The sequence below is a fragment of the Rhincodon typus genome, chromosome 15 (assembly GCF_021869965.1).
Source record: "Rhincodon typus isolate 14 chromosome 15, sRhiTyp1.1, whole genome shotgun sequence".
In the NCBI taxonomy this organism is placed as follows: Eukaryota; Metazoa; Chordata; class Chondrichthyes; order Orectolobiformes; family Rhincodontidae; genus Rhincodon; species Rhincodon typus.
Genome location: NC_063346.1, coordinates 60,052,454 through 60,078,868, shown reverse-complemented (window position 1 = coordinate 60,078,868; position 26,415 = coordinate 60,052,454). Strand labels below are relative to the sequence as shown.

Genomic DNA, 26,415 nt, shown 5'->3' with positions numbered 1-26,415 from the left:
ACTAACCTCATCCCGCCCCCTTGACCTGTCCGTCCTCCCTGGACTGACCTATCCCCTCCCTAACTCCCCACCTACACTCACCTTTACTGGCCCCATCCCCGCCTCTTCGACCTGTTTGTTTCCTCTCCACCTATCGTCTCCTCTATCCATCTTCTATCCGCCTCCCACTCTCTCCCTATTTATTTCAGAACCCCCTTCCCCTCCCCCTTTTCTGATGAACGGTCTAGGCCCGAAACGTCAGCCTTTCTGCTCCTATGATGCTGCTTGGCCTGCTGAGTTCATCCAGCCCTGCACCTTGTTGTCTACCATATAACCGTGGCTGTGTGTGGGAATGCTGTGGGAATGCATGAGGTGAAATTGACTGATTTTGGACAATATACAAAACCAAGATGTTTCAAAAGTATCTTCTGTTCATTTCAAAGCCAAAAGTAATGCTTGGATGGATGCAGAAATTTTTAATTTGACGTTCCAACTGGTGCAAAAGAACATTTGCCAAAGAAAGGAATGACTGAAGATAGCAAAGTTGGGTTTTTATTGGATAACTGTTGCACTCATCCCCCAACAGAACAACTCATTAATGGCAATACCTTTGTGTGTTTTCTCTCTCCAGATGTGACAAGTTTGCTTCAGCCAATGGGTGAGGGTATAATCCAAAATTTGAAAATGCTTTATTCATTCAGAGGACAAGGGCATTACTGGCTAGGCCAGCACTTATTGCCATCCCTAAACGTCAAGAGGGCAGCTTAGAGTTAACCACACTGCTGTGGGCTTGTAGGTCAGGCCAGATAAAGATGGCAGTTCCCTTCCTTAAAAGAGATTAGTGAACCACATGGTTTTTCTCAACAATTGGCAATGGGGGGATTTATGGTCATCAGTAGATCCTTAATTCCAGATTTTTAATTGAATTTGTCTGCTGTGGCAGGATTTGAACCCAAGGCCCCAGAACATTACCTGGGTCTCTGGACTAACAGTCCAGCGATAACACCATAAGGCTACCACCTCCCCTTAATGACTTAATGAGAAAGCTGACAAACCATGAAGGTAAAATTCACAAATTTCAGCCAAAGTACTTTAGTAAAGATGCTATTTTTAATGTGCTGTGTGTATGTAACCAGGTGAAAAGCAAAACTCTGAAAAGGTGTTGGTGAAACCCTGCCTTATGTCTTGTTTGAAGAAGGTCAGTTCGATGAAGAAGAAATTTTTGAAGGATTTCATGTGTGAAAAAACAAGCAAATGAAAATTGTGTGTGAAGAAATCATGGAATTGATTGACTGTGCAAGTGCTGTACATCTAGTTGAAAAGAAAATTCCAGAGATGACCTTAATGAATAGCTGAATGTTGATGAGGATACCCCTGTTACAATGGCATTAAATACAGAAGAAATTATGCAGTATTTTTAATGGTGACAAACCTAAACTTCAAGAAGAGGAAGTGATCACTGGGGAAGCATGTTAAAAGAGTGTACTGTATTGGGTTTCTTTAATGATGTTTCTTATGCAAGTGGCAGATTCATGTAACTGGCACCACCATGCCCCATATATGCCAAAAATGAGGAGTTTACTGTACATTGAAAAAATTGCATTAAGGTAGCAGCTTTGATGACAAGAGGATCTCCCAAAGAGTTGATAACGATCAGGCTGGGAGGGTGAATAGTTGTTAATGGGGACTCTTCGTGCCTAACAACACTAACAACAGGTAGTGTGTAACGGCAGGGTATGTGGTAACAAGGCATGGTTGTGGGGTAGGGCGCTGGGACATGGGAGAGTTTAGACCCTAAAATTATTGAACTTGACATTGAATCCGAAGGGCTGCAGGGTCCCCAAGCAGAAAATGAGGTGTTGTTCTTCCAGCTTGTGTTGAGCTTAGCTAGAACACTGCAGCAAGCCAGAGACAGGCCTGTTGGCCAGGGAATATGGTGGTGCATTAAAATGGCAATCTTATCAACTCCTTTGTCTGTCCAACTGCTCTTTCTCTCTCTTGAGGCTCTATCCTCTCGTTTACTCCCTACCCCATCACCCTCCCCTATTTTCTGCATATAAACTTACGTTTTCCCAGCCACCATCAGTTCTGAGAAAGGGTCACCGGACCCGAAACGTTAACTATGTTTTTTCCTTCACAGATGCTGCCAGACCTGCTGAGGTTTTCCAGCTACTTTGTTTTCATTCCTGATTTACAGCATCCGCAGTTCTTTCGGTTTTTATATTGTATCATGATTTGTTTGTATTACAATGAGTACTCATAGGGCCTTGTTTTGAAAGAGTGATTCACCATTAGATAATGTGTTTGGTAGGTTATCGTATCTGACATCTGGATAACTTTCTGGGCAATAGAACTTCATTGTGAAATTAGGCTAGAGTGTAATTTCACTGGATTTCATTCTGTATCACACAAAAGTGAAATTCATACTTAACTGAAGTGTTCTTTTTACTTTCACGTTTACCTTAAAAGTTCAGCTTAGCCATCTGTTTGACTGTTTCAAAACCTTAACAGATGGCTGATCTTCTGGTTTTCTTCAAAGACTTTTGTGTGTTTAGCAGAAGAGGTTTTGTTGACACAGTGCTTAATGAAGGTTCGTTATAAATGTCTGGTTGAGCTCCAAATTCAGTAATAGTTTCTATTCAACAGGAGTTGTTGACACAGCCATCAATGGGAATATGTGCAGGGTTAATTGCAGATTTATGTTTTGTTAAGAAGTTTTCTTTTTTTAAAAAAAGAATACTGTTTGTTTAATTTGGGAGACCTATCAACTTTTCAAAGTTTTCCCAATGTTATTATAGTAGTTGTGAGTTCTATATATTGGTGATACAGTACATGAAGAGGGCATGGAGGGGTCCAGGAGCAACATGAGGAGCATGGGCACAGTGAGGGCATGAGGCAAGGGTTTAGGAGGTGAAGGTTAGAGCATCTGTCCTTCATGTCCAGGACTGGCCCAAAAATGGGCCTTTAATTGCCCACTTACTCTGAGCCATGAGCTTGCTGCAAGAGGCAGAAAGCTGATTCCAGTCTCTTTCCAAATCTCCACCATGAAAATAGTTTGGTGGGCACTGCTGGTTAAGAGGCAGGAATCACATGACTCTCAATTCCAAGATGAAGGTCAATACCAATTAGAAAGATTGTGTGTCTAGGGTATTGGTGAGGACAGGGTTGGGTTCAGTTGTTGCACCCTGAATGCAAATATCCAGCCAATATTCCCCATCTGAGCTCAGACAATAAAGACCAGTCATGTGGCAGAGCATTTCCAGAGCCTATGATCGTACTGTCATCAGAATGTTTCAGCAAAAAGAGAAAGGTGAGAAAAAAGGGAGTAAACAAATGAAGAAACACTTGGAATTTATGCAGGGCTTCTTTGATTTCTTCTTATAAGTTTGACAAAGCCGTCACTGATGTTATAGTTGGAGTCCTCAAGGACAAGGAAAAATCTCCATCCTAACCTAAGATACTTACTTGTAGACCCGAGATTGGTACAACATTGTGTCTTTAAAGATGACACTTTTACAGGTACATTCAAAGTCACTGTAATCCGCCATGGCACTGATCTTCAACTCTAGCTCCCGAGAGCTGTCTTCCAAAACCACGTGGGCAGGTTCAGGTTCCACCTCTACTACCTGGAAAGTACACAATAACAAAATCGGTTCATTTAGTGACATGTTTTAGCTACATGTGTTAATATGTTTTACAATCTGAGAAATTGAGTGCAAACACATTCACAAATTTTGCCAACAATGCAATTTCAACTCCTATTATATACCCCTTCAAAAACAAGAGCAATACAAACCAGTTGCTTGTGAATTCCTAAGTGCCCACTATATTTCAAAAGCAAGGAGCCTTGCCTGCTGGTGTAAAGTGCACTGTCCATTCTGTATGAAAACTGCGGGTGAAATTTCACAGGCAACAAGACTGAATGTGGTGCCAATTTTGCACTACCTTGTGAAGACTGAACAGCAAAGCCAGAAGACATGTACACACATCATATCATTGCATCATGGAGAGCTTTTCTACAAATGGCTGTTCAGCCACAGACAATAAGTTTGTTTGATAGGAAATTTGAGAAGTATTTGAAGAATTAAATTTAAACACAAAAAGTCATCTTTAGAAATCAAAGCGCAATAATTAACCGCCATACAGTTGCTCCACACAGTATCGATGGGTTTCCTTTCTGCTGGAAATTCCATGCTACTATAAAGCCTGAGGATATTAGGTGAGGAATGTGCTGAAACTCTAACAAAATGAACTGTTGTTGAGTGGGTACCAAATGTCACTGCTTGATTGAATAATGCAGTCCAGGTAAAGAAGTGAAATGCATCATGCGGGAGAAGAAAGGATGTGGAAATCAGTGAATAGAGATTTTGGGACACAGGCTATATAAAGGAAGGAGTTCTGTATCATCTGATAAGTAAGTTTGCAGATGACACAAAGATTGGCCGCGTGGTTGACAGTGAGGAGGAAGGTCTTAGGTTACAGGAGGACATAAACAGATTGGTCAGATGGACAGATCAGTGGCAGGTATAATTTAACCCTGGTAAATGTGAAGGGATGTAATTTAGAAGAAGGAATGAGACAAGGGTGTACTCAGTGAATGACAGGACACTAGGAAGCTCAGTGGAACAGAGGGATCTTGGGATGTTTGTCGACAGATCCCTGAAGGTTACAGATACAGGTTAATAGGGTAGTTAAGAAAGCATATGGGATGCTTGCCTTTATCGGTGGCAGCAGAGATTATAAAGGCAAAGGAGCTGTACAGAACTTTAGTTAGGTCACAGCTGGAGTACTCTGTGCAATTATGGGCACCACACCATAGCGATGTGATTGCACCGAAGGTGGTGCAGAGGAGATTCACCAGGATGTTGCCTGGGATGGAGAATTTCAGCGATGAAGCAAGGTTGGATAAGCTCAGGTTGTTTTCTTTGGAGCAGAAAAGCTTGAGGGGGGACCTGGTAGAGTTGTATAAGATTATGCGGGGCACAGACAGGGTGAATAGAAAGCAACTGTTTCCCAAGTTGAAGGGTCAATAACAAGGGGACAGCATTTTAAAGGCAGGAGTTAAAATGGGCTTTGAGGAAATCATTTTCACCCAAAGGGCAGTGGGAGTCTGGAATTAACTGCCAGGGAGTGTGGCTGAGGTAGTAAACTTCACAGCCTTTAAAAAGTACACGGAAGAGCATGGAACACGGAATGCTATAACATTCAAGGCTATGGGCCAAGTGCAAGAACGTGGCACTATTGTAGATAGCAATACATTTTTGGCAGTACAAAGTTGATGGGCTGAATGGCCTCTTCTGTACTGTATGATTTTCTAATTCTGTAATTCGAATTCCTCAGGTTCTGTTAGGGAAGGTAGTAGAGTAGGAGTCTTGTTTGATTTTTGTTGCAGCATTGGAGAAATAAGTGAGGTGATACAGCAGAAATTGCTTTTGCTTTTCTATATTAGGTTGTCGTTTATTGGAACATTTCTGATAAACTCACTGGTGGCTTTTTGTGTGTTTTCCTACTCACCAAGCACCTTTGTCGCCAATTATCTTCCTTAACACTCTTTCAAGTTTCAGGTCACCTCCCAGCTTTTTCTATGAGTAAAGAACCCATTCAGTCTTTCCTGAGTAAGAACCTTTCAGTGTGGTTTGATCCTTTTAGATATTGATTGCACTACTAACATTTTTGTAATATATATTCCAAACACTCCAGTATTTTACCAGACTTGCGACTAAAGATGTACGTTGGGACACTGTGGAATTCTTGATGTGTGGACCTATGTGGAGATTTCTCAGGAATTTTAAACTTCCATTGAGCAATTCACAGGTCCCCTTCCCCATCTCATGAAAGTCTGAGCAAGGGATCTACGGTACTTACCTAGGAAGTGAACTATGATGCTTCAGATAAAATAAAATATGGTCTAATATGAAGGTAACTCAAATCCCTCTGAACTGCTTCTGAAGAAGGGTAACTGGACATGAGACATTAACTCTGTTTTCTCTCCACAGATGCTGCCGAACCTGCTGGGTTTCTCCAGCAATTGCTGTTTTTGTTTATTAGTAACTCACCTTCTTCTTAGCTGGTCGAACTCCATGCCCAGCATTTACCCACTTCACAACACTCAGGCGACTGTCCCAATCTGGAACCTGGTCGGAGGGCACTGGGTAGCTGATTTTTGACACTATGCATTTTATTGTGTGTTGGTTGTATGTCACAGGTAGATCTGATTTAAATGTTGCTGTCATATCCTTTGCACATCCGGCATGCAAATGACCAAACTGTTCAGAAAAATAAAATCATCATAAAACACAGGTTAAAACATATTTGGATATGAAGAATTCTTAGCAATGAAGCTTGTTTGCAATAACAAGTAGGGTCCTGACCCGAAACGTTAACTTTCCTGCTCCTCTGACGCTGCCTGGCCTGCTGTGTTCCACCAGCTCCACACTGTGTTATCTCTGACTCCAGCATCTGCAGTTCTTGCTATCTCCTTGCAATAGCTTTAGCAAGTTTGATGCATTTCTGAAGCCAGTGCGAAACCTGCCAGGGTCATCAAGTTGTGAACCGTGGGGAAGCTTATCGTAAAGATAGAAAGTTTAAAAGCTCTTGTCAACTTCAGAGGTTACAAATTAATTAAGTTCATCATTAATATAGCGATTGGTCATAGGGCTTTGCCTTGAAAGATAAGCAAACACTAAATAATTCAGAACGGCCTGTTCTGAAGAAGGGTCACTGGATCTAAAATTAACTCTGATTTGTCTCCACTGATGATGCCAGACCGGCTGAGTTTCTGCTGCAGTTTTTATTTCTGTTGTGAATAGTTATATGTTTGATTGACAGTTCAATGAGCTTCTAAGAGGAGCTTTTTTTAAAAAAGATGAGCTTTCATTTTTTTACTCCATTATCATTTCAAAGGCTCATACTGTTAATATAGAGCTATCTACATAAAAAGTACTATGTGAGTGCTCATGGAAGGTGCATAGGGGCATGATGGACAGACAAATGTGGTGGGGGACAAAGGGCTATGGAGGGAGTATGAGAGAAATGAAGTGGTTTGGAGAAGTTGTGGGGATACAGTGAGGACACTAAAGACATGAAGGGCTAGACAAAATAATGTAGGCATCGGATATATGAGGGGGCAAAAAAGGCATAAGTCTAAGGAGGAGATGTGGGGCATGGGAGGTGTGAGATATGAGGAGGTTTGGGAAACTTGTAAGGAGCTTGGGAAATATGATATGAGTGTATATGGGGATAGGGGCTGAGGAATAGGAGCGTAATAGACATGCACAGTATGTGATCAATGGCACAATGAATTGAGAGACAGGCTTCTAACCTAGCAGCCTTGTCAGCTATTTGCCACAGTTTTTATTTAATATTCATTTTAGGGATGTGGGCATCGCTGGCTGGGTGAGCATTTATTGCCAATTTCTAGTTTCCCTTGACAAGGTGGTGGTGACCTGCCTTCCTTAATTGCAATCCATATGCTGTAAGTTGACCCACAATGTCACTAGGGAGGGAGCGCCAGGATTTTGAGTAATTTCCAAGTCAGGATGGTGATTGGCTTGGAGAGAAACCTAATGTCCTTGACCTTCTTTATGGCATTGGTCATCTGTTTGGAGAACGCATCTAAGGGCACTTGGTGAATTTTGTGGTTTAAGTTCCTACTTCAGGCATACATTGGAAGGTTGTGGCTATATTTTCAGCCCTTCTACGAATGCCACTAGGTTGAAAATCACATGCACTTGCAGACTGATCAAAAACTAGGGAACATGGCACAAAACTAGGTCGGGGGGGGAGGTGAACTGTGAGGACTGTGCAGAGATGTTTCAGCATGATTTGGACAAGTTGAGTCAATGGGCAAATGCATGGCAGATGAAATAATAATGTGGATAAATGAGAGGTATCCACTTTTGTAGCAAAAAACAGGAAAGCAGATTATCTGAGCAGCAATAAATTGGGAAAGTGAGAAGTACAATGAGATCTCGGCATCCTTATATACCAGTCGCTGAAAGTGAGCATACAGGTCAGCTGGCAGTAAAGAAGGCAAACAGTATGTTGGCCTTCATAGCGAGAGGATTCAAGTATTTGGACATGACTAGTTCCAACTGTGCAGGGCCTTGATGAGACCACACCTAGAGTATTGTTTGTAGTTTTGGTCTCCTTATGTGAGGTTCTGGTGATGTAGGGAGTGCAACAGACTGATTCCTGGCATGGCAGGACTGATGTATGAAGACAGACTGGATTGGTTAGAACTATTTTTACTGGAGTTTAGAAATTTGAGGGGTCATCTCATAGAAAGCTATAAAATTCTAACAGGACTAGACAGAGGAAACACAATAAGGATGTTCTCAATGACTGGGGAATCCAGAACCAGGGGTCACAGTCTAAGGATATGGTTTTAGGCTGTTTAGGACTGAGATGCAAAGGTATACAAGGCTGTGAATCTGGAAAATGGGGTTAGAGTAGTAAGGTGGTCGTTTTCACTGATGCAGTTGCTGACGAGCTTTGTTCCGTATTGTAGACCTCTATGTCTATGCCTGTATGAGGAGAACACTGAAAGCCCACAAGGATGCGTCCTCAGTCCCCTACTGTACTCAGTGTACCCTATGACTGTGTTGCCAAATTCCAAATGAATGCCACCTACAAGTTTGCTAATGACACCACTGTAGTGGGACAGATATCTAACAACCATGAATCAAAATAGAGGAGGGAAATAGAGAGCTTGGTGACATGGTGCAATGAAAACAATCTGTCTCTCAACGTCAGCAAAACTAAAGAACTGATCATCAACTTCAGAAAGAAAGGAAGAGAATACGTTCCCATCTACATCAACGGAACTGAGGTTGAGAGTGAACAGCATCAAGTTCCTCGGAGTGACAATAACCGACAACCTGTCCTGGACTTCCCATGCAAATGTGACAATCTAGAAGGCACAGCAACGCCTCTTCTTTCTTAGGCAGCTCAGGAAATTTGGCATGTCCATAAGGCCCCTCACCAACTTCTACAGATGCATCATTGAAAGCATACTGTCTGGGTATATAATGGCCTGGTATGGCAACTGCTCTGCCCAGGACCGTAAGAAACTACAGAAGGTGGTGTGCACAGCCCAGACCACCACAGAAGCCAACCTTCCATCCATGGACTCTACTTACACGGCTCACTGCTGCGGAAAGGCTACCAACATCAAAGACCGATCGCACCCCAGTAATGATCTCCTACAACATCTTCCGCCAGGCAGTAGATACAGAAGCGTGAACACATGCACAAGCAGGTTCGGGAACAGCTTCTTTCTGGCTGTTAACAGACTGTCGAATGCACTCTAGCCTCAAATAGTGTAACCTGCAATGTAACCTGTATGCCTCTAAGTCTTTTTGATTTTTCCATTCTTTGCTTGCTGTGATCTGCTTGTACTGCTCGTAAACAAAGCTTTTCACTGTATTTTGGTACACGTGATAATAAAAATCAATCAAACTGCATTCCTTCATTTAGCACCTCCCCTCAACTCGTAGCGTGGAATAAATAATTGAATGGCAAGATGTCATATCGTTAGGTTATAGCTGGTATCAGTGTTAATCATAGAATTTTACAGTACAGAAGGAAGCCATTCTACCCAATGTGTCTATACCAGCTCCAGAAAGAGCTACCCATCTAGTCCCATTTCTAACCTTACCTCTGTAGTCCTCTAAATTCATCCCTTTCAAATAAATATCTAGCTCTTTTGAAACCGCCTATGGAATCCACTACCACCACTCACCTAGGCAGCCCATTCCAAATCCTAACAACTGTCTGAGTAACGAAGTGTGGAACTGGAGGAATACAGCAGGCCAGGCAGCATCAGCGGAACAGGAAAGCTGATGTTTCAGGTCAGGACCCTTCTCAGTAAGATGTTTCTCCTCATCTCACTAGCTAACAATTTTGAAATTGTGACCCCTAGTTACTAACATAGTGATAACACAGTATCCTTCCTTACCCTGTCAAAATTGTTCATAATTTTGAACACCTCAGTAAGGTCACCTCTTAATCTCCTGTGCTCCAAACCAAATTTCTCTCAACATTCCTCATGTCTAAAATCCCTTGTTCCTGGTGTCATTCCAATAATCTCCTTTGCACTCTCCCCACGACTTTAATATCCCTCCTTAAATAAGGAGCTCAGAATTTAACACAATATTCCAAATATAGTCTGACCAATGATTTACAGAGATGTAACATCACTTCCTTGCTTTTATATTCTATGCCTCTATTGATAAACCCAAGGATGCTATAACCTGAACAACTGTTTCAACTTGCCTGGCCACCTTCAGACATTTATGCACTTGAACCCCAAGGTCCCTCTACTATTGTACTTCTCTCAAAATTGTATCATTGAGCCTGTATTGTCTCTCTGTGTTTCTTCTACCAAAATGTATCACCTCACATTTCACTGCATTGAAATTTATCTGACAGGGGTCTGCTCATTTTGCCAACATGGTAATATCTCACTGAAGTCACTCAATCATCCTCAAAATTCACTATTCTCCCTAGCTTAGTATCATCTGCAAATTTAGAGATTTTGACCTCAACACACATCTCCAAATTGTCTGTATAAATCAAAAAAAAAGCAAGGGTCCAAAACAGATTCCTGGGGAACACCACTTCCAACTTGACTCCAGTCTGAGAAATGCCCATCTATACCTACTCTCTGTTTCCTATCCTTTGTCCAACTTTTAATCCATGCTGCCAAGGACACATCAAATCCCAAACATTTCTAATTTGCTAACCAATCTTCAATGTGACACCAAATCAAATGCTTTCTGAAAACCAAATATACTATATCCACAGCAATAAATTCATTGCCTGTGTCACCTCATAAGATGATTCAATTAAATTTGTCCCACATGACCTACCCTTGATAAAGCCATGTTGAGTGTCTAGTATTAACTTATCTTTCTCTAAGTGTATATCTATCTTATCCTGTATTATGGCCTCAATCAGTTTTTCTACTATTGATGTCAAGTTGACAAGTCTGTGTTTCCTGGGTTAAGTCAGAAGTCACACAACAGCGCTGCTAAAGGGGCGTACTCTGAAAGCTTGTGATTTCAAATAAACCTGTTGGACTATAACGTGGTGTTGTGTGACTTCTGACATTGTCCACCCCAGTCCAACACCGGCACCTCCACATCATTTCCTGAGTTAGGCTTTGCCCCTTTTTAAGGAAAATCCCATCATCTATGCAATCCTTCAGTCCCCCTGGACTAATCCTGTGTTCAGAGAGGCCTGGAAAATTTGTTAATGGCTGCACGATTTGCTCCCGTACCTCTCTCAGCAAACTTGGATGCATCTCATCTGGGCCTGGTGACTTTTCTGCCTGGAGTGCTGCCAGTCTTTTTAGCACCTCTTCTTTATCTATCCCTATACTGCTCAGTTGCTCAGAATCCAAATTTTCAACCGGCCCCTTGTCACTATTTTCTAATTTGATAAAGACAGAAGCTGAAATAACTCCACAGTCACCAAGTGACCCTTTATTTGCATGAGTCCTCCATACTGATCCAGCTCCTTCAGAGCCAGCTGTCAGAGTTATCAGAACCTGTGGCACTCCTGTTTATATCAGTCAGCCAGGGCTCCCTGATTGGACCAGATTAACGGCCCCAATCGGGGAAATAATATTCTGTGAGGTCTACCTGGCTGATCTCATTGCAATCACTACAGAAGCAAAGTACTTAGTGCCACTGCCAAACCCTTTGCTTCTGTGAGCAGCTTGCCCTGCTCATTCCTTATGGGCCCACTCTATCCTTCGTGAATCATTTTACTATTAGTATGTTTGAAGAACATTTTACAATTTGTTTTATCGCAGCCTGCCTTCCTTTCTTCATGCTTCCTCTGAGCCTTCCTTAGTCCGGCCTAGGCCTCTCTCCTACATTTGAGATACTCTTCCTGATTTCTAGTGCTGTTATTATTATGGTATGAGGAATAATGGGGCAGTGATTTGGGTGGGGGGGGGGGGGGGGGGGGGGTGTTCTTTCAATTACCTGTGGAGAGATGTTGAACTCGCTGATGTCTGAAATCCATTCAAATCGTATGATGTCTGCTGCACTTCGATTGGTCATTGTGAAGGTCACCAGATATGGCTTGCCAATATGGCAATCTCCAAATTCAATATGCTCCAAATGTGTGGCTGGAATGGAAAACCATTAAAACAGCTATATGTCTTCCTTTATCCTACAACCACACTGCTGAGAGCCACACATGTTAGAGACATTCACAAAGACAAGGCAGACTTACCTGAATTATTGGGTCAATAATTAGGCAGCTCTTGGCACAAGGTTGAATTCAGCTGTTTAAACTGAAATGTGTTAACCAAGATATGATAATGCACTGATGTGTCAGCATTGATTATAGTTCAACTCTCTGACAGGGAAGTAAAAGTAAGTCACTGAGGCACGGATGACATGTAAAGCACAACTATAATCAAAAGCGGGTGAATAAGATTAAGGTAGATTTTATCACGTCCTAGAAAGTCAGTGGATGAGGGCTCCTTGGCAGACAGGGCATATCATAATTAAGGACTTCAAATGGACTACTGTTAGGCAGCATTTCTGCTGCATTCTCCACCGTCTGTATTGTAAAATCATGGGGTCTTCATCATCAATGGCATGTTGCCCTAGTTTACTAATCTACCTCCTTGCTTTCCGGCTTGATGGAAGCTGTAAAAGGATTCTAAAATCAGGCTGCAGTGCCAGAGAAAGAGGAAGACTTTTCTGTTCAGGCCAGGCAGCAATGAGGATTGTGGTCTGGGTTCTCTCATGTCATTTATTAAGGCCAATTCACTTCTTCGCTTTGACAATGGCCCTTTCTGGACCAAATTGTGGGAAGCATGCTCAATATATACGTTAACTACATGACCTTCCTTGATCCTACCCTTACACATTTAAAACGATCTAAGGAATACGGATGTCCAGTGAAACAACTTCTGACAAGGGCTCAGGACAGCTCACACTCAAAGTGAGCAAATGAACTGCAATTTTAGGAAAGTATGCATGGCAGCTATATTAAAATCCATGGAGCCCATGAATCTGGAAATCCATTAAGCAACATCTTTGCTGCTTATGTAACCACCAGATCAAATTCCATCCAAGGAACAGGGAACAATATGGATGAACAGATCAACTGTGCAATGTCAGGGTAATTTGGGTACTGAGTTCAACAGTGCTCTTTAATGCTCAGACTGCATTAGGATCCAAGATCCAGTGCACATCTCCTGAAGCTTGACACACTTATGATCAGGAAAGTATGATGGTCGTACACAGGTCAGTCTGTACCTCACTGTTAAAAGACTTTGTTTTCTATCCTGTGGCAAAGTATTCCAAATCACACTTTAGCTCGGATGAATTTGGATTGCTGATAGAAGTGAGGTTTTAAAGTGGACAAAGAAAATCTATTTGGAAAGGGTGAAGAAAATCTATTTGGAAAGGGTGAAAAAAATCATCACGTGCAGAAGTGCAATTTTCTGATGATGAGCTTTTGGGAATTTGATGTCCATTGAATCCTACAAAACTAAAGTTATACTGGCACCTGCAAAAGCGTACTCGGAAATCCCAACTTTTTTCACTTGGTTTGTGGGGAGTAAGCGTCACTGGCAAGGCCAACATTTACTATCTATTTGCAGTTGCCTTTGAGCCTTCTTCTTGGATCTCTGCAGCCCATCTGTCAGTGTTAGAAAGTCAGGGCTGTTTCAGGATAAACCAGAAAGTACTTTCTAGCCAAGCTGTTTGGAGATGTCAGAAAACATCTCTGGAGTAAGAGAGACTTGAACACGCTCTCAAGGGTAAACCAGAACAGTTCCGGAGTTGATTGAGACCAGATAATGGTAATTGGATGTGTGGCACCATGGTAGTGTCCCTATCTCTGAACCAGGAGGCATGGGTTCAAGTTCTATCTATTCCAGAATCTTGCAAAATATCTCTGAACAGGTTAAGTTAAACAAAAGAGCTGGGCTCACTGTGGAGTCTGTGGATCATGTATATATTGGTTATGGGTAGTTGCACCCCCACCCCACCCCCCCCATTTGATTATTTAAATAATCTTTTCTTATTCTTTTGGTTTCACTTTAGCTCCCCCAACTCCTGATGTTGGGGGTAGACCAGTCAGAGGACTGCATTATGGGCTACTCCTAGGCTTGGTTAATGCGGTCATCAACAGTTTCAGGCTGCAGGCCATGGAGGAGGTCATAGTTCTCAACTGCTTGTCCCTATTTCAGTGTTTACATCCATGCCCGTGTATCCCTGGAGAAAGGACTAACTATGTCCATTAGCACCAGTCAAAGCTTTCAAAGCGCACGGGCTGGGGTACATTATGTCCAACAGGAATTCCATTTTGATTTAGTCCCCTCCATCTTTTCCCAACTTTCCTTTTATGTTATCGCTGCACTGCCCTGGAGGGGAGTGATTGTAACTTATTTATTTGGTTGATACAGTGGTTGAAAAGAGCTAGGTTCTTTCCCCGATGAAATAACTCCACAGAGGCCGGTATCCTGTCACCAAGTCACCCTTTACTTATACATGACAGTCCTTGACTTTAGTACTGCCTCTTCAGAGCCAGATATCAGAGTACCAGAATCTCTAATGCTCCTCTTTTTACATGTCAGCTAGGGCTCCCTGACTGGACCAGATTAACAGGGAGCTCATATTCTATGATGTCCAGCTGGCTAACCTTGTTACAATCACTACACCCACCTTTCTGATTTTTATTAGTGTCACAATGCCACTGTAGGTAGTCAAAGTCAGAAATCAATGATACCAGGTTATAGTCCAACAGGTTTATTTAAAATCACAAGCTTTCGGAGCACTGTTCCATCACTGGGTGAAGTCAATTTATTAATTATTGACTAAGTGATTAGATAAATTAATGGTAGGTTTATTAAAATAAAAAAAGTTGGGTTCTTCCCTAATGGGGTATGGTCTTCTGGATAGGAAAAGGGTCCAAAAGGGAAAAGTAGAAACTGGTACTTGTGCTAAACTATACGTTTACAATAAAGCACTTGTAAATCTTCAAAAATCTTTTGCTGCCTAATTCAACAGAAGGATATTGGTCTGTAAAACAGGTATATTCATATTAGGGAGGAAGTTCTAGGCTTTTGACCTAGAACTTGTTTTGTGAAGGAACAGTGATTATTTCCAAATTAGAATGGTGAGTGGTGTGGAGGAGAACTTGCAGGTAGTAGTGTTCCTACATATCTACTGCATATCCTTCTATCCAGTGGAGCTCATGGAATTGGATGGAGCAGTCAAAGGAGTCTTGTTGCTGCAGTACAGGTCATAGATGCTACCAGTGTGTACCAGCAGTGAGGTGACTAAATATTTAAAGTATTGAATAGGGTGCCAATCAAGAAGGTTGTTTTGCCCTTTCAAGGATGGTGTCAAGCTTTTTGAAAATTGTTGAAGCTAAAGGCAAGTGAGATTATTCAATCAAATTTCAGGAACTTTAAATGCTTGTGTTAACATCCACTTCAAAGTCAGGTTGGTGATTTTGGTACACCACAAAAATGGAGCAGAACAGCAATCTCACAGAGTGATTTTGTATTAAGTAACCAGTGACTGGTATTCTGAGGAATAAATTTAATCAAACTCCGTAGAATATTGCTGTAATGAAATACTAGTGAAATCACTGACGTATTCAATAAAAGTCAATGTAATGATGTGGTGTTCAATTCATATGAATAGGATGGTTCATCTGGGAAGCTAAACCACAACCACGTCCCAACAATTCAGGTGGACCAATTGCACAGGAATGAGTAGAATATAGAGACACTTAGAAGAAGATAGGGCTCTAACAGTCTTTGTTCATACAATCTCTGAAAGTAGCACAACATGTAGATAAGGTGTTTAAGAAGACATTGAGATTGCTTCCTTTTATTGGCTGATTCATAGGATACCTGAGCAGGGAGAAAATACTAGCTATATCCCAGCTACAGGACGGTGTACAATCTGTCCCCAGCACGACAGGCAGTATCTGATTATACAAGAAACGTTACAGAGGAGATTTCCAATGATGTTGGCAGGAATGGAGAAATTTTGCTGCAAGGAAAAGCCAGATAAGTTGGGGGGTGGGGATTTACTTTAGATCCAAGTGTCTGAAGAGAAATTTAATTGAGGTAAATAAAATATTGAGGAATTTGCAAAGAGCGAATAGGAAGGATTCCATTTCATAGAATCCCTACAGTGTGGAAGCAGGCCATTTGGCCCACTGAGTCCACACTGACCCTCTGAAGAGCATCCCATCCAGACCCAACCCCTACCCTATCCTTAAACACTATGGACAATTTAGCACAGCCAACCTAACCTGAATGTGGGAAGAAACCGGAGCACCTGGAGGAGACCCATGCAGACATGGGGAGAATGTGCAAACGTCACACAGACAGTTGCCTGACGCTGGAATCGAACCCGGGTCCCTGATGCCATGAGGCTGCAGTGCTAACCACTGAGCCACCCCATTATAGGGGAAACATGATCAAGCAGCACCCCGAGATGACAAGCTCTGTCCCAATATAAATCAGGAGCGGTATACTGCCGCCAAACACCATGAGCCTGACCTTTCCTTAGCTGAAAATCAATAACTGGGGCCATGGAATTACTGTAATTGACAAAAGGATTAGAGGAAAGTTGAAGATAAATATTTTCACCCAGAGGATGGTGGGATCTATAACTCATTGCCTAGAAGGGTGGTAAAGACAGAAAGGTTAAAAAATATTTGGATATGCATTGAACTGGCTACTCCAGATATGATGGACCGAGTGACCTCCTTTGGTGCTCTACATTTCCATGATTTGCGTCTCGAATTCACACCTTCCAATGCAACAAAATTGCACATAGTCCTCACCTTTAATGTCTTTCTCCTCCAGAAGGTTTGTAAAGCTTTCCACCGAGCTAGTTTGTCCGAGTCCATGGATGTTGTCAAATGTGATATCGTCCTGAAAACCTTCACCAATTAATCGTATAATGGTGTCCTCGAACTGGTTGTTGAGCACTGTCAAGTACAGTGCTCCATCAAGGCGTTGAGCTAGGGTTGGTTGGAAGGAGACATCAAACTTTGCCTCCTCTCCACTGTTGAGCTTGATAGTGAGCATGCAACTTTCCTTTACTGTGTGTAAGATAAAATAAAGTGTAGTTTTACTTTGATAACCATTTTAAAAGTAATACAAAATTATCCATTGAAATTTGAACTAATAAAATGGGGAGAATCATACAGTCACAGAGTCCTACAGCATGGAAACAGTCCAACTTGTCCGCCCCGACCAGACATCTCAATCTGCCTAGTCCCATTTGCCAGAATTTGCTCCATATCCCTTTAAACCTTCCAATTCATGTATCCATTTAAATGTTGTGATTGTATTCCTCTGGCAGCTTGTCCATACACGCATCACCCTCTGTGTGAAAACGTTACTCCTCAAGTCCTTTTTAAATCTTTCCCTGTCATCTTAAACCTATGCCCTCTAGTTTTGGACTCAAAAACATGTTGGCTATTCACCCTATCCATGTCTCTCATGATTTTATAAACGTCTATAAGGTCTCCCTTCAGCCTCCAACACTCCAGCAAAAAAAGCCTCAGTCTATTTAGACTTGACCTATAACTCAAATCCTCCAGTCCCAGCAACATTCTTGTAAATCTTTTCTGCACCCTCTCAAGTTTAAGAACATCTTTCTTATAGAAGGGCGACCAGAATATTTGCAGTATTTTAAAAGCGGCCTCACTAACATCCTGTACAGCCACAACATAACATCCCAATTCCTATACTCAATGTTTTGGTGTTTGGGACATTGTCTGTACAGTAAGATTTTTTTACCTTGCGTGTAAGGTGTGATGTGAGTAACTGTGAAACAGCTCTTCCAGTTTTGGTACTGGCCCCCAGATGTTAGTGAGGAGGACTTTACAGGGTTGATGGGGCTGTTTCTGTTACTCTTTTCTGGTGCCTAGGTTGATGTCATGCAATTTGTCCAGTTTCATTTCTTCGAGACTTTGGAGCGATTGGCAGAACTGAGTGGCTTGCTAGGCCATTTCAAAGAGGAGTTGAGAGTCAACCATATTGCTGTGGGTCTGGAGTCACATGTAGGCCAGACCAGGTGAGGATAGCAGGTTTTCTTCCCTGAAGGGCATTAGTGAAACAGATGGGTTTTTTTCTAACAACTGATAATGGTTTCATGATCATCAGTAGATTCTTAATTCCAGGTTTCTTTTCAATTGAATTCAAAATCCATGATGGATTTGAACCCAGGTTCCCAGGACAGTAGCTGAGTTTCTGTATTAATAGTCGAGTGGTAATATCACTAAGCCATCGCCTTCCCCTTAATGCATACTTAGTAAGACTTCTTGCAATGCCAGCATATCCAGCAGGAGAGGGATCCCTGGGCTGGCATCATAATTTGTTTGTTCAATTTTATTGCTCAGTGAGGAAATTGGTGAAGAAATCTCAGCAGAAATGCAAAATTTTATTTCTACCTAAGTGTCCTTGCTGTGGAGCGAAGGGTTATGTTTGACACTAGCATTCACATTTCAGACCAGTACTTGTACATGAGAATGAGAATGACTAAATGAATAAATAACAACAAACAGCTTCAACCCATCCCAAACAGAATCCTCCGCTGACTTGACCACCATCCATCCCTGACCCGAACAACATCAATTACATATCTGTCCCAACTATATCAAACACCCTTATCCATTATAGATTAACTTAACATTCATGTCATGTCTAAATTTAACCAATTAACTTAACATTCGTGCCATGCCTAAATTGAACCAATCTAAATTTATAATCTGCATATTTCAATTAATCTGGCTTGTTCTGTTCCCTATGTAAAAAAGTATTGCCCCTGTAAGCAGCTCACTTTCTGTTTGTTACCTTTTTCCGGATTCTGTTCTCGAATATAGTGGCGTTTAGGATAGACACATACGGTTCCAATACATTCCTTCAGAGAAAACACTCCATAGTCATCAGAGATATTGACAGACACCTATCAAGAGAAAACACAAAGTTGATAGATTAATTGTGTTAAGGTAAGTGATTGACAAACTCTGATATGAATGTATTTGCGATTGTTAAATTGCTCTTCCTTCAAATTAACCCATAGGCACCAATGGACTTATTTTTGACAGAGGAAATAATATGGATACACATTTCAGAAAGCAATGAGGAAACTAATATGAGGTCATTCTCGCTCTTGTTGTCTTGTAGAAGAATTACACTCTGTGATAATTCCCAAAATATTTTTATCTTAAGTACAAATGTACAACGCCAGATATGTTCAATTTCAAGGGCAGATTCCATCAAGGGAAGAGGAATACAAATGACAGGTTAATAATCTAATTTACTTCCTTATCCAGTTTTGCCAACATCCATTTATATGTAATCGACTGTCCATGAGGAATTGGGCCCTCAGGACATCGCTGAAAAAAAAGTATGCAGTCGTTGGCTGAAAATTCTAAAAACTGTTGTTTAGTAACTCAAACAAGCAGTAAAAATGCCTGATGGCTCACTTTCTAAAGCCTCAGCAATCTCTCTGGTTAACACTTTGGTGATCTATACGCATGGAGTCATAGAGATCTACAGAACAGAAAAAAGGTCCTTTGACCTATTGTGTCTGAGCCAGTCAAAAACAACCATAACTAACCATGCATTTTGACTCTGCGTGAAAAGGATTGGAAATATATTGTAGAAGCAAAAGCACAATCCTCCCTGACAAGTTTTCCATACCCTATTAAATCGACTCATTCTTTCAGAAGAAATAAACAGATTCAATCCCTCAATTTAATTCCCACTGGTATGTGCCACTAATTTTCAGATACGGCAGAAATCAAGGGTGTTAACTGTATATCAACAATAACAGACACTGACTTGTGTTCACCCTGTGGCTCAGTGATGGTGCCCCTTTCCTAAACCGGTTGGACTATAATCTGGTGTCGTGTGATTTTTGACCTGAACCAAAAAGTCTAGGCTCAAAACCCACTTCAAAATGTGATGGCTATGAAGGTGATTTCATAACATGTCCAAACAGTTATTGATGTGCAATGTATGTTTCTGTGTGTAGAAGTACACAATTATTAGGCTCCCTAGAGTCCCTTCGTCACTAAAATAAGCAAGGAACTGCTGAAGATCTGAAACAAAAACAGAAATTGCTGGAGAAATTCAACAGGTTCTGGAGCATCTGTGGAGAGAAAACAGAGTTAACGTTTCAAGTCCATTTCTACAGATGCTGCCAAACCTGGTGAGTTTCTGCAGTAATTTCTGCACTTGTTTCTCTTCTTCACTGATTAATAGATTATCTTGACTCACTGAGCAGTGATTGATTCAAATTTAAGGAATGTAAAGGTGTTAGGTTTGGCGATAACACCTTAAGGTCACTTGCACAGTTCCATACAAAATATCAATTTCATTAGCGCATTGGGCTTAAAAATTCAGCCTGAGGGAAAGTGGGGTATCTGCAAGGCTACTTGCCCGCAAGTGGGTTGGTGTCCAATTAATTTTATGGGTATTATTGCTGGCTAAATGAGATTTTCCACTCTATCTCCAGGTTTTTAGAGGTGGGGGAGCAGGGTGACTACCTGGAGGTTGCCTTCTGGTATCAGACAGGAGGCATAATGCTTCAGGCACACTTGGAAATCCTCTGTACCTGTAGCAAATCATGTCTCATAAGTCTTTTTTCTTCGCTTTAGCATAGAAGGTTCAATGAGCCAAATGGACTTCTTCCAATTGTTATGACTTCTGACCCACTAAATGGGCAATTTGTGGATCAATAGTTGTTCCCCATGTAGTACAAGCTTCGAACCTGCACTGTAAACTGACAAGGAGATCAGAAGCTTGCAGGTTAAATCCTGCCCATGGAGTCCTTTGCCAAGATATCTAGGCTTGTTGTGTAATACTCTGTGAAAAAAGCCACAAATAAAATTTGATATGGTGGCAATTATTTTTGGTAATGTAGATCTACAGTTAATCCCATCAGGATCTCTTAATCAAACCTATGGTTTCTCACTAGAGTATTAGACAAGTATTAGTTACCTCAGGTACAAGAATGAAAAAGGGTTAAAATTAATAAAGGGTTATTTCAAAGGATTACTGCAATTAAAGTTGGTAAGCCCCCAGGACTGGATGGAATCCATTGGAGGATGAACATAGGAACATACAAGTTAAAGGCAGGAGTAGGCCACTCTGATCGTTGATCCTGCCATTCAATAAAATATGGCTGATCTGATTATTCCATGCTCCAGTCTACCTGCTGGGTTAACTTTTCATCTGCATACTTCACAAGAATCAATCTACCTCTGCCTTAAAATACTCAAAGACTTTGCTTCGACCATCTTCTCAGAAAGACAGTTTCAAAGATGCTCAATCTCCTGTGAGAAAATAACTCTGTCTTAAATGGGTGATCTTTATTTTTAAATAGTGACCCCTGATTTTCCTACCCAGGGGCACATCCTTTCCATAAGCACTCTGTGCAGACCTCCTCAAGATCTTGTATGTTGCAATCATCTCTTAGGCTTCTAAACACTAGCAGTCACAAGTCTAGCCCTTTGTCATAAATAAGACAAATTACGTAATCCAGGTATTAGTCTAGTAAACCTTCTCTGAACCACATCCAATACATTTGCATTCTTCCTTAAAGAAGGAGACAATACAGAGCACAGTACTCCAGGTGTGGGCTTGCCCATGACCCACAACTGAAGCATAATGCTCCCTACTTCTGTATTCCATGCCCCTCAGAATAAAACGTTGCATTTTTTTAGCCTTCCTAATTACTTGCTGTGCTTGTATTCTAACCTTTTGTGAATCATGCACAAGGACTCACAGGTGCCTCTATGTCTCAGAACTCTGCAATCTTTCACCAGTTAGCTAACATGCTTATTTCTTATTCTCCCGTCAACAAGGATAATTTACATTTTGTGTATTTTACTCCATTTGCCACATCTTTGCCAATTCACTTAACTATCTGACTCCCTTTGGAGCCTCCTTATGTCTTCATTGCAACTTAGTTTCTTACATATCTTTGCGTCATCAGTAAATTTGACAAACGTACCTTCCAAGCCTTCATTCAAGTCATTTGTACAAACCGTACAAGGTTGAAGCCCCTGACTGATTCCTATGGCATACCACTCATTACATCTTGCCAGCTTAAAAAGTTACATATTTATGTCTGTTCTTTGTTTCCTATCAACTAGCCAATCTTCTATCAGTGCCAATATATTACCTCTTATACCAAACACTGTTCTTTCTTGTAATAATCTTTGATGTAGCAACTTATCACATGCTTTCTGGAAATCCTTGTACAGTACTTCTTTACTTAAAGCACATGTAACTTTCTCAAAAAACTCCAATAATTTGGTTAAACAAGATTTCCTTTTCACAAAACCATATTGGCTCAGCCTGATTACCTTTAAATGTCTTTAATAATAGCTTCTAGCATTTTCTCTATAAAATTATAGAACTTACAATTTCCTGCTTCTGTCTAACTTGCTTTTTGAATAAAGGAACTGCTTTCACAATTTTTCCAATCGAAAGGAATCCTCCCTAAATATAGGGAGTTTGGGAAAAAAAAACACATTAACTATCTCACTAGCCATGTCTTTTTTTGTACGTTTATAGCTTCAACAATTTGCTTAGTCCCACTCACCTCATGATAGTAATTTTCTTGCATTTCTCTACTCCTTTCATTTCCTAATTTACAGCTATTTCTAGGATATTACCGCTATTCTCTAAAGTGAATCCTGAAGCAAAATACCACTGATGAGGGATATTGAGGCTTTGATCAGGAAAAAGAAAGAGGCATACATTGGGTTTAAGCTATCAACTGAATCTCTAGATGACTATAAAAAGTTGAGGAGCACACTTATGAGGGAAATCAGAAGAGCAAAAGAGGGGATGAGATTGATCTGGCAGATAAGCTTAATGATAATCACAAGAGGTTCTATAGCTATATTAAAAGTAAAAGGGTGGCTAGGGAGAGAATAGGACCCCTTAAAGATCAGCATGGCCATCTATGTGTGGAGCCACAGGAGACGGGGGAGATTGTTAATGAACATTTCTCCTCAGGGTTTACTGAGGAGAGAATCATGGATGCTAAGGAAATAAGGGAAACAAGTGGGGATGTTTTGGATTGCATATACATTGCCAGACAGAAGGTGTTTGCAGCCTTAGAAGGTGGATAAATCCCCTGGACCTGATCAAGTCCATCCTTGGACATATGGGAGACTAGGGAAGGAATTGCAGAGGCCCTTGCAGAGATTTTTGCTTCATCTTTAGCCACTGGTGAAGTTCTAAAAGACTGGCAGGTGGCTAATGTTGTTCTATTGTTTAAGAAAGATAGCAAAGATAAGCCAGGGAACTACAGGCCGGTGAGCCTGATAAGTTATTGGAGAGGATACTAAGGGACAGGATCAACCAATATTTGGAAAATCAAGGTCTGATTAGGGATAGTCAGCATGGATTTGTGCATGAGAAGTCATGCTGACAAATCTGTTAGAGTTTTACAAAGAGGTAACCAAGAGGATGGTTGAGGGTAGGGCAGTGGATGTTGTCTGTATGGACTTTAGTAAGGCCTTTTACAAGGTCCTGCATGGCAGGCTAGAGATGAAAGTTAGGTCACATGGAATCCAGGGAGAACTAGCTCATTGGCTCGATGGTAGGAAGCAGAGGGTGATGGTTGAAGGTTGTTTCTCGGACTGAAGGCCTGTGACTAGTGGTGTGCCACAGGGGTCAGTGCTGGGACTTTTGTTATTTGTTATTTTATGTAAATGATCTGCATGTGAATGTACAAGGCATGATTAGTGAGTTTGCAGATAATACAAAATTAGGAGGTATCATTGATAGCGAAGAAGGTTATCAAAAATTACAGAGGGTTTTTGATCAGATGAGGAAGTGGGCTGAGGATTGGAAAATGCAGTTCAATACAGATAAGTGTGAGGTGTTGCACTTTGGAAAGTCAAACTAAGGTAGAACTTAAAGAGTTAATGATAAGGTCCTGAGGAGTGTTGTGGAACAGAGGGACCTAGGAATACTAGTACATAGTTTGTTGAAAGCAGCGTCACAAGTGGACAGGGTGGTGAAGAAGGCATTTAGCACGCTGGCCTTCATCGGTTGAGTCATTGAGTATAGGAATTAGGTCATTATGTTTCAGTTGTGTAAGTCATTGGTGAGGCCGCATTTGGAGTATTGTGTACAATTTTGGTCACCTTATTATAGGAAAGACATAGTTAAATTGGAAAGTGTGTAAAGAAGATTTACGAGGATGTTGCCAGGACTAGTAGGCCTGAGTTATAGAGAGAGGTTGGCCAGAATAGGACTTTATTCCTCGGAACATAGGAGAATGAGGGGTGACCTTATTGACGTGTACGACCATCATGAGGAGCATAGATAGGACGAATGCATATAGTCTTTTCCCAGGGAAGGGGAATTGAAAACTGGAAGGCATAGGTTTAAGGTGAGAGGGGAAAGATTTAAGAAGGACCTGAGGGGCAACTTCTTCACGTAGAGAGTGGTGCGTATATGGAATGGGCTGCTGAAGAAAGTGGTTGAGGAAGGTACAATAGCAACATTTAAAAAACATTTGGATAGGTACATGGATGAGAAGGGTTTGCAGGGATATGGGCAATTAGAACTAGCTGAGTGGGCACCACAGTTTGGGCCAAAGGGCCTGTTTCCATACTGTATTACTCTATGACTCTATGAACTGTTCATCTGTCAACTCAATGTTTTCCATTATTTATTCCCTCGAATTAATTTCATTTCGTTAACCTATTTTGTTTTTTAAAAGTTGTAATTATGTTTTATCTCTCCCTTGTCACATTTTCTTGTACTCTAATTTTTCCCTCTTAAGTAACTGTTATGATTCCAGTTAATGGTCATACCGGACAGGTCTGATCCCAAAGTGAAACCTGTTTTGATAGACCAGAAGTTGTAGATGCAAGTATGTTACAACATTTAAAATACATTTGGACAGGTACATGATTAGGGAAGGTTTAGAGGGATACAGGCCAAGCGAAGGCAAGTAGGACTAGCTTAGTTTGGGAAACTTGATCAGCATGAACGGGTTGGACCAAAGGATTTGTTTCCAAGCTGTATGACTGTTTGACTAATTTGGCTACCGTGGTGGTCAGTCATTGATATTTTCACAAGAAACTACCAAAGTATTTTTAAAGAAGAAGTATCAAAGTTTATTACACACAAAAAGGAAAACACCATTTTACATAGTATAAAACTACTTGAAATGGCCTTACGATAAATATCAGAAGTAAGGATATAACCGTTTTACCTTCACAACAACCTTACAGACAGACAAACCTTGTCACATTTCCACGCTACAGCTCCCTTGTTCAGTTGTCATGGGTACAACTGGTTTCTTTCCAGCAAACCTCTACATGCACTCAATGCAATCTTCTTTCATTCATGTCTCCTCATGAGACCCTTAAGCAAAGTGCTAACACATTTACTTCTTAACATAGATTCCTTAAACATTTCTTCCACAGTATTCTGTTCTGGAGCTTTTTCTTACTGGCAATAAGTGACTCAGGACTACCTGTCTCTTCAAATTGCTTTGAAAACTGCTAAGGTAACAGCACCTTGCTGCCAGAGATCTGTTCTGTCTGACAGAAACCTGCACATTCACTGAAGAAACCTACTGGATGATTCTTTCTTTCTAATAGAATTAGTTTCTGCCTCTGTCTCTCAGTGTCATAGGGCACCTTGCTGCTGGACAACAGTCCCTTTTCTTCTTTTTTACTCGTTGTTTCCTAGAGCATTGAAATACTTAGTACAAGGATTTTTAAAAGCCCAATTTAAATGCAAGTAAACTAATTTCCAGACACCTCGGGACCACACAGAATTCAAAAATGAAAAGTGTTTCTTTTCCAAACCCACACAAAATAGAAAAACAATTTAGATTTAAAGGTATCTCTCTAGAATTCAAGTTTCCAAATACTGATAATCATGAACCATCATCACATTCATTTTTAGTATTTATTTGCTGATTTTCGTATTTCGTCCGATCTTCTGACTTGCCACTTCTGTGTAATTATGTGCTTTTCCTTTTAAATGGATATTCTCTTTTTTAATTAACTATTGTCGATAGAAACACTATTTGGAATTTTCTGTATTCGTTAGAATGTATCCATTTTTGTATTCTAAGATATTCCCTTAAATGCCTATCACTGCATTTCCATTGACCTATCCCTTAGCTCCATTTGCCAGCTCATTTTAGCTAGCTAGAGTCATAGGGTCGCATGGCATGGAAACGGACCATTCGATCCAACTCATCAATGCCAATCAAGTTTCCCAAACTAAACTAGTCCCATTTGCCTGGATTTGATCTCTCTAAACTTTTCCTATTTACGTATCTGTCCAAATGTCTTTTAAATGTAACTGTACCTGCACCTACCACTTCCTCTGGCAGAGATAGCAGGAACTGCAGATGCTGGAGAATCTGAGATAAC

The 26,415-nt window shown here is 41.0% G+C and overlaps 1 protein-coding gene across 1 annotated transcript in view; it reads right to left on the bottom strand.

Annotated features, from left to right (window-relative positions):
• The window catches only part of hydin (HYDIN axonemal central pair apparatus protein), a 677,137-nt gene that overhangs the window by 98,291 nt on the left and 552,431 nt on the right, over positions 1–26,415 (bottom strand). Inside the window, exons 63-67 of the mRNA XM_048605579.1 lie at positions 18,839–18,950; positions 16,819–17,079; positions 11,973–12,118; positions 6,036–6,245; positions 3,445–3,605 (exon numbers count right to left, since the gene is read on the bottom strand). Coding sequence (XP_048461536.1) covers positions 3,445–3,605; positions 6,036–6,245; positions 11,973–12,118; positions 16,819–17,079; positions 18,839–18,950 — 890 coding nt within the window. The remainder of the gene's footprint in view (positions 1–3,444; positions 3,606–6,035; positions 6,246–11,972; positions 12,119–16,818; positions 17,080–18,838; positions 18,951–26,415) is intronic.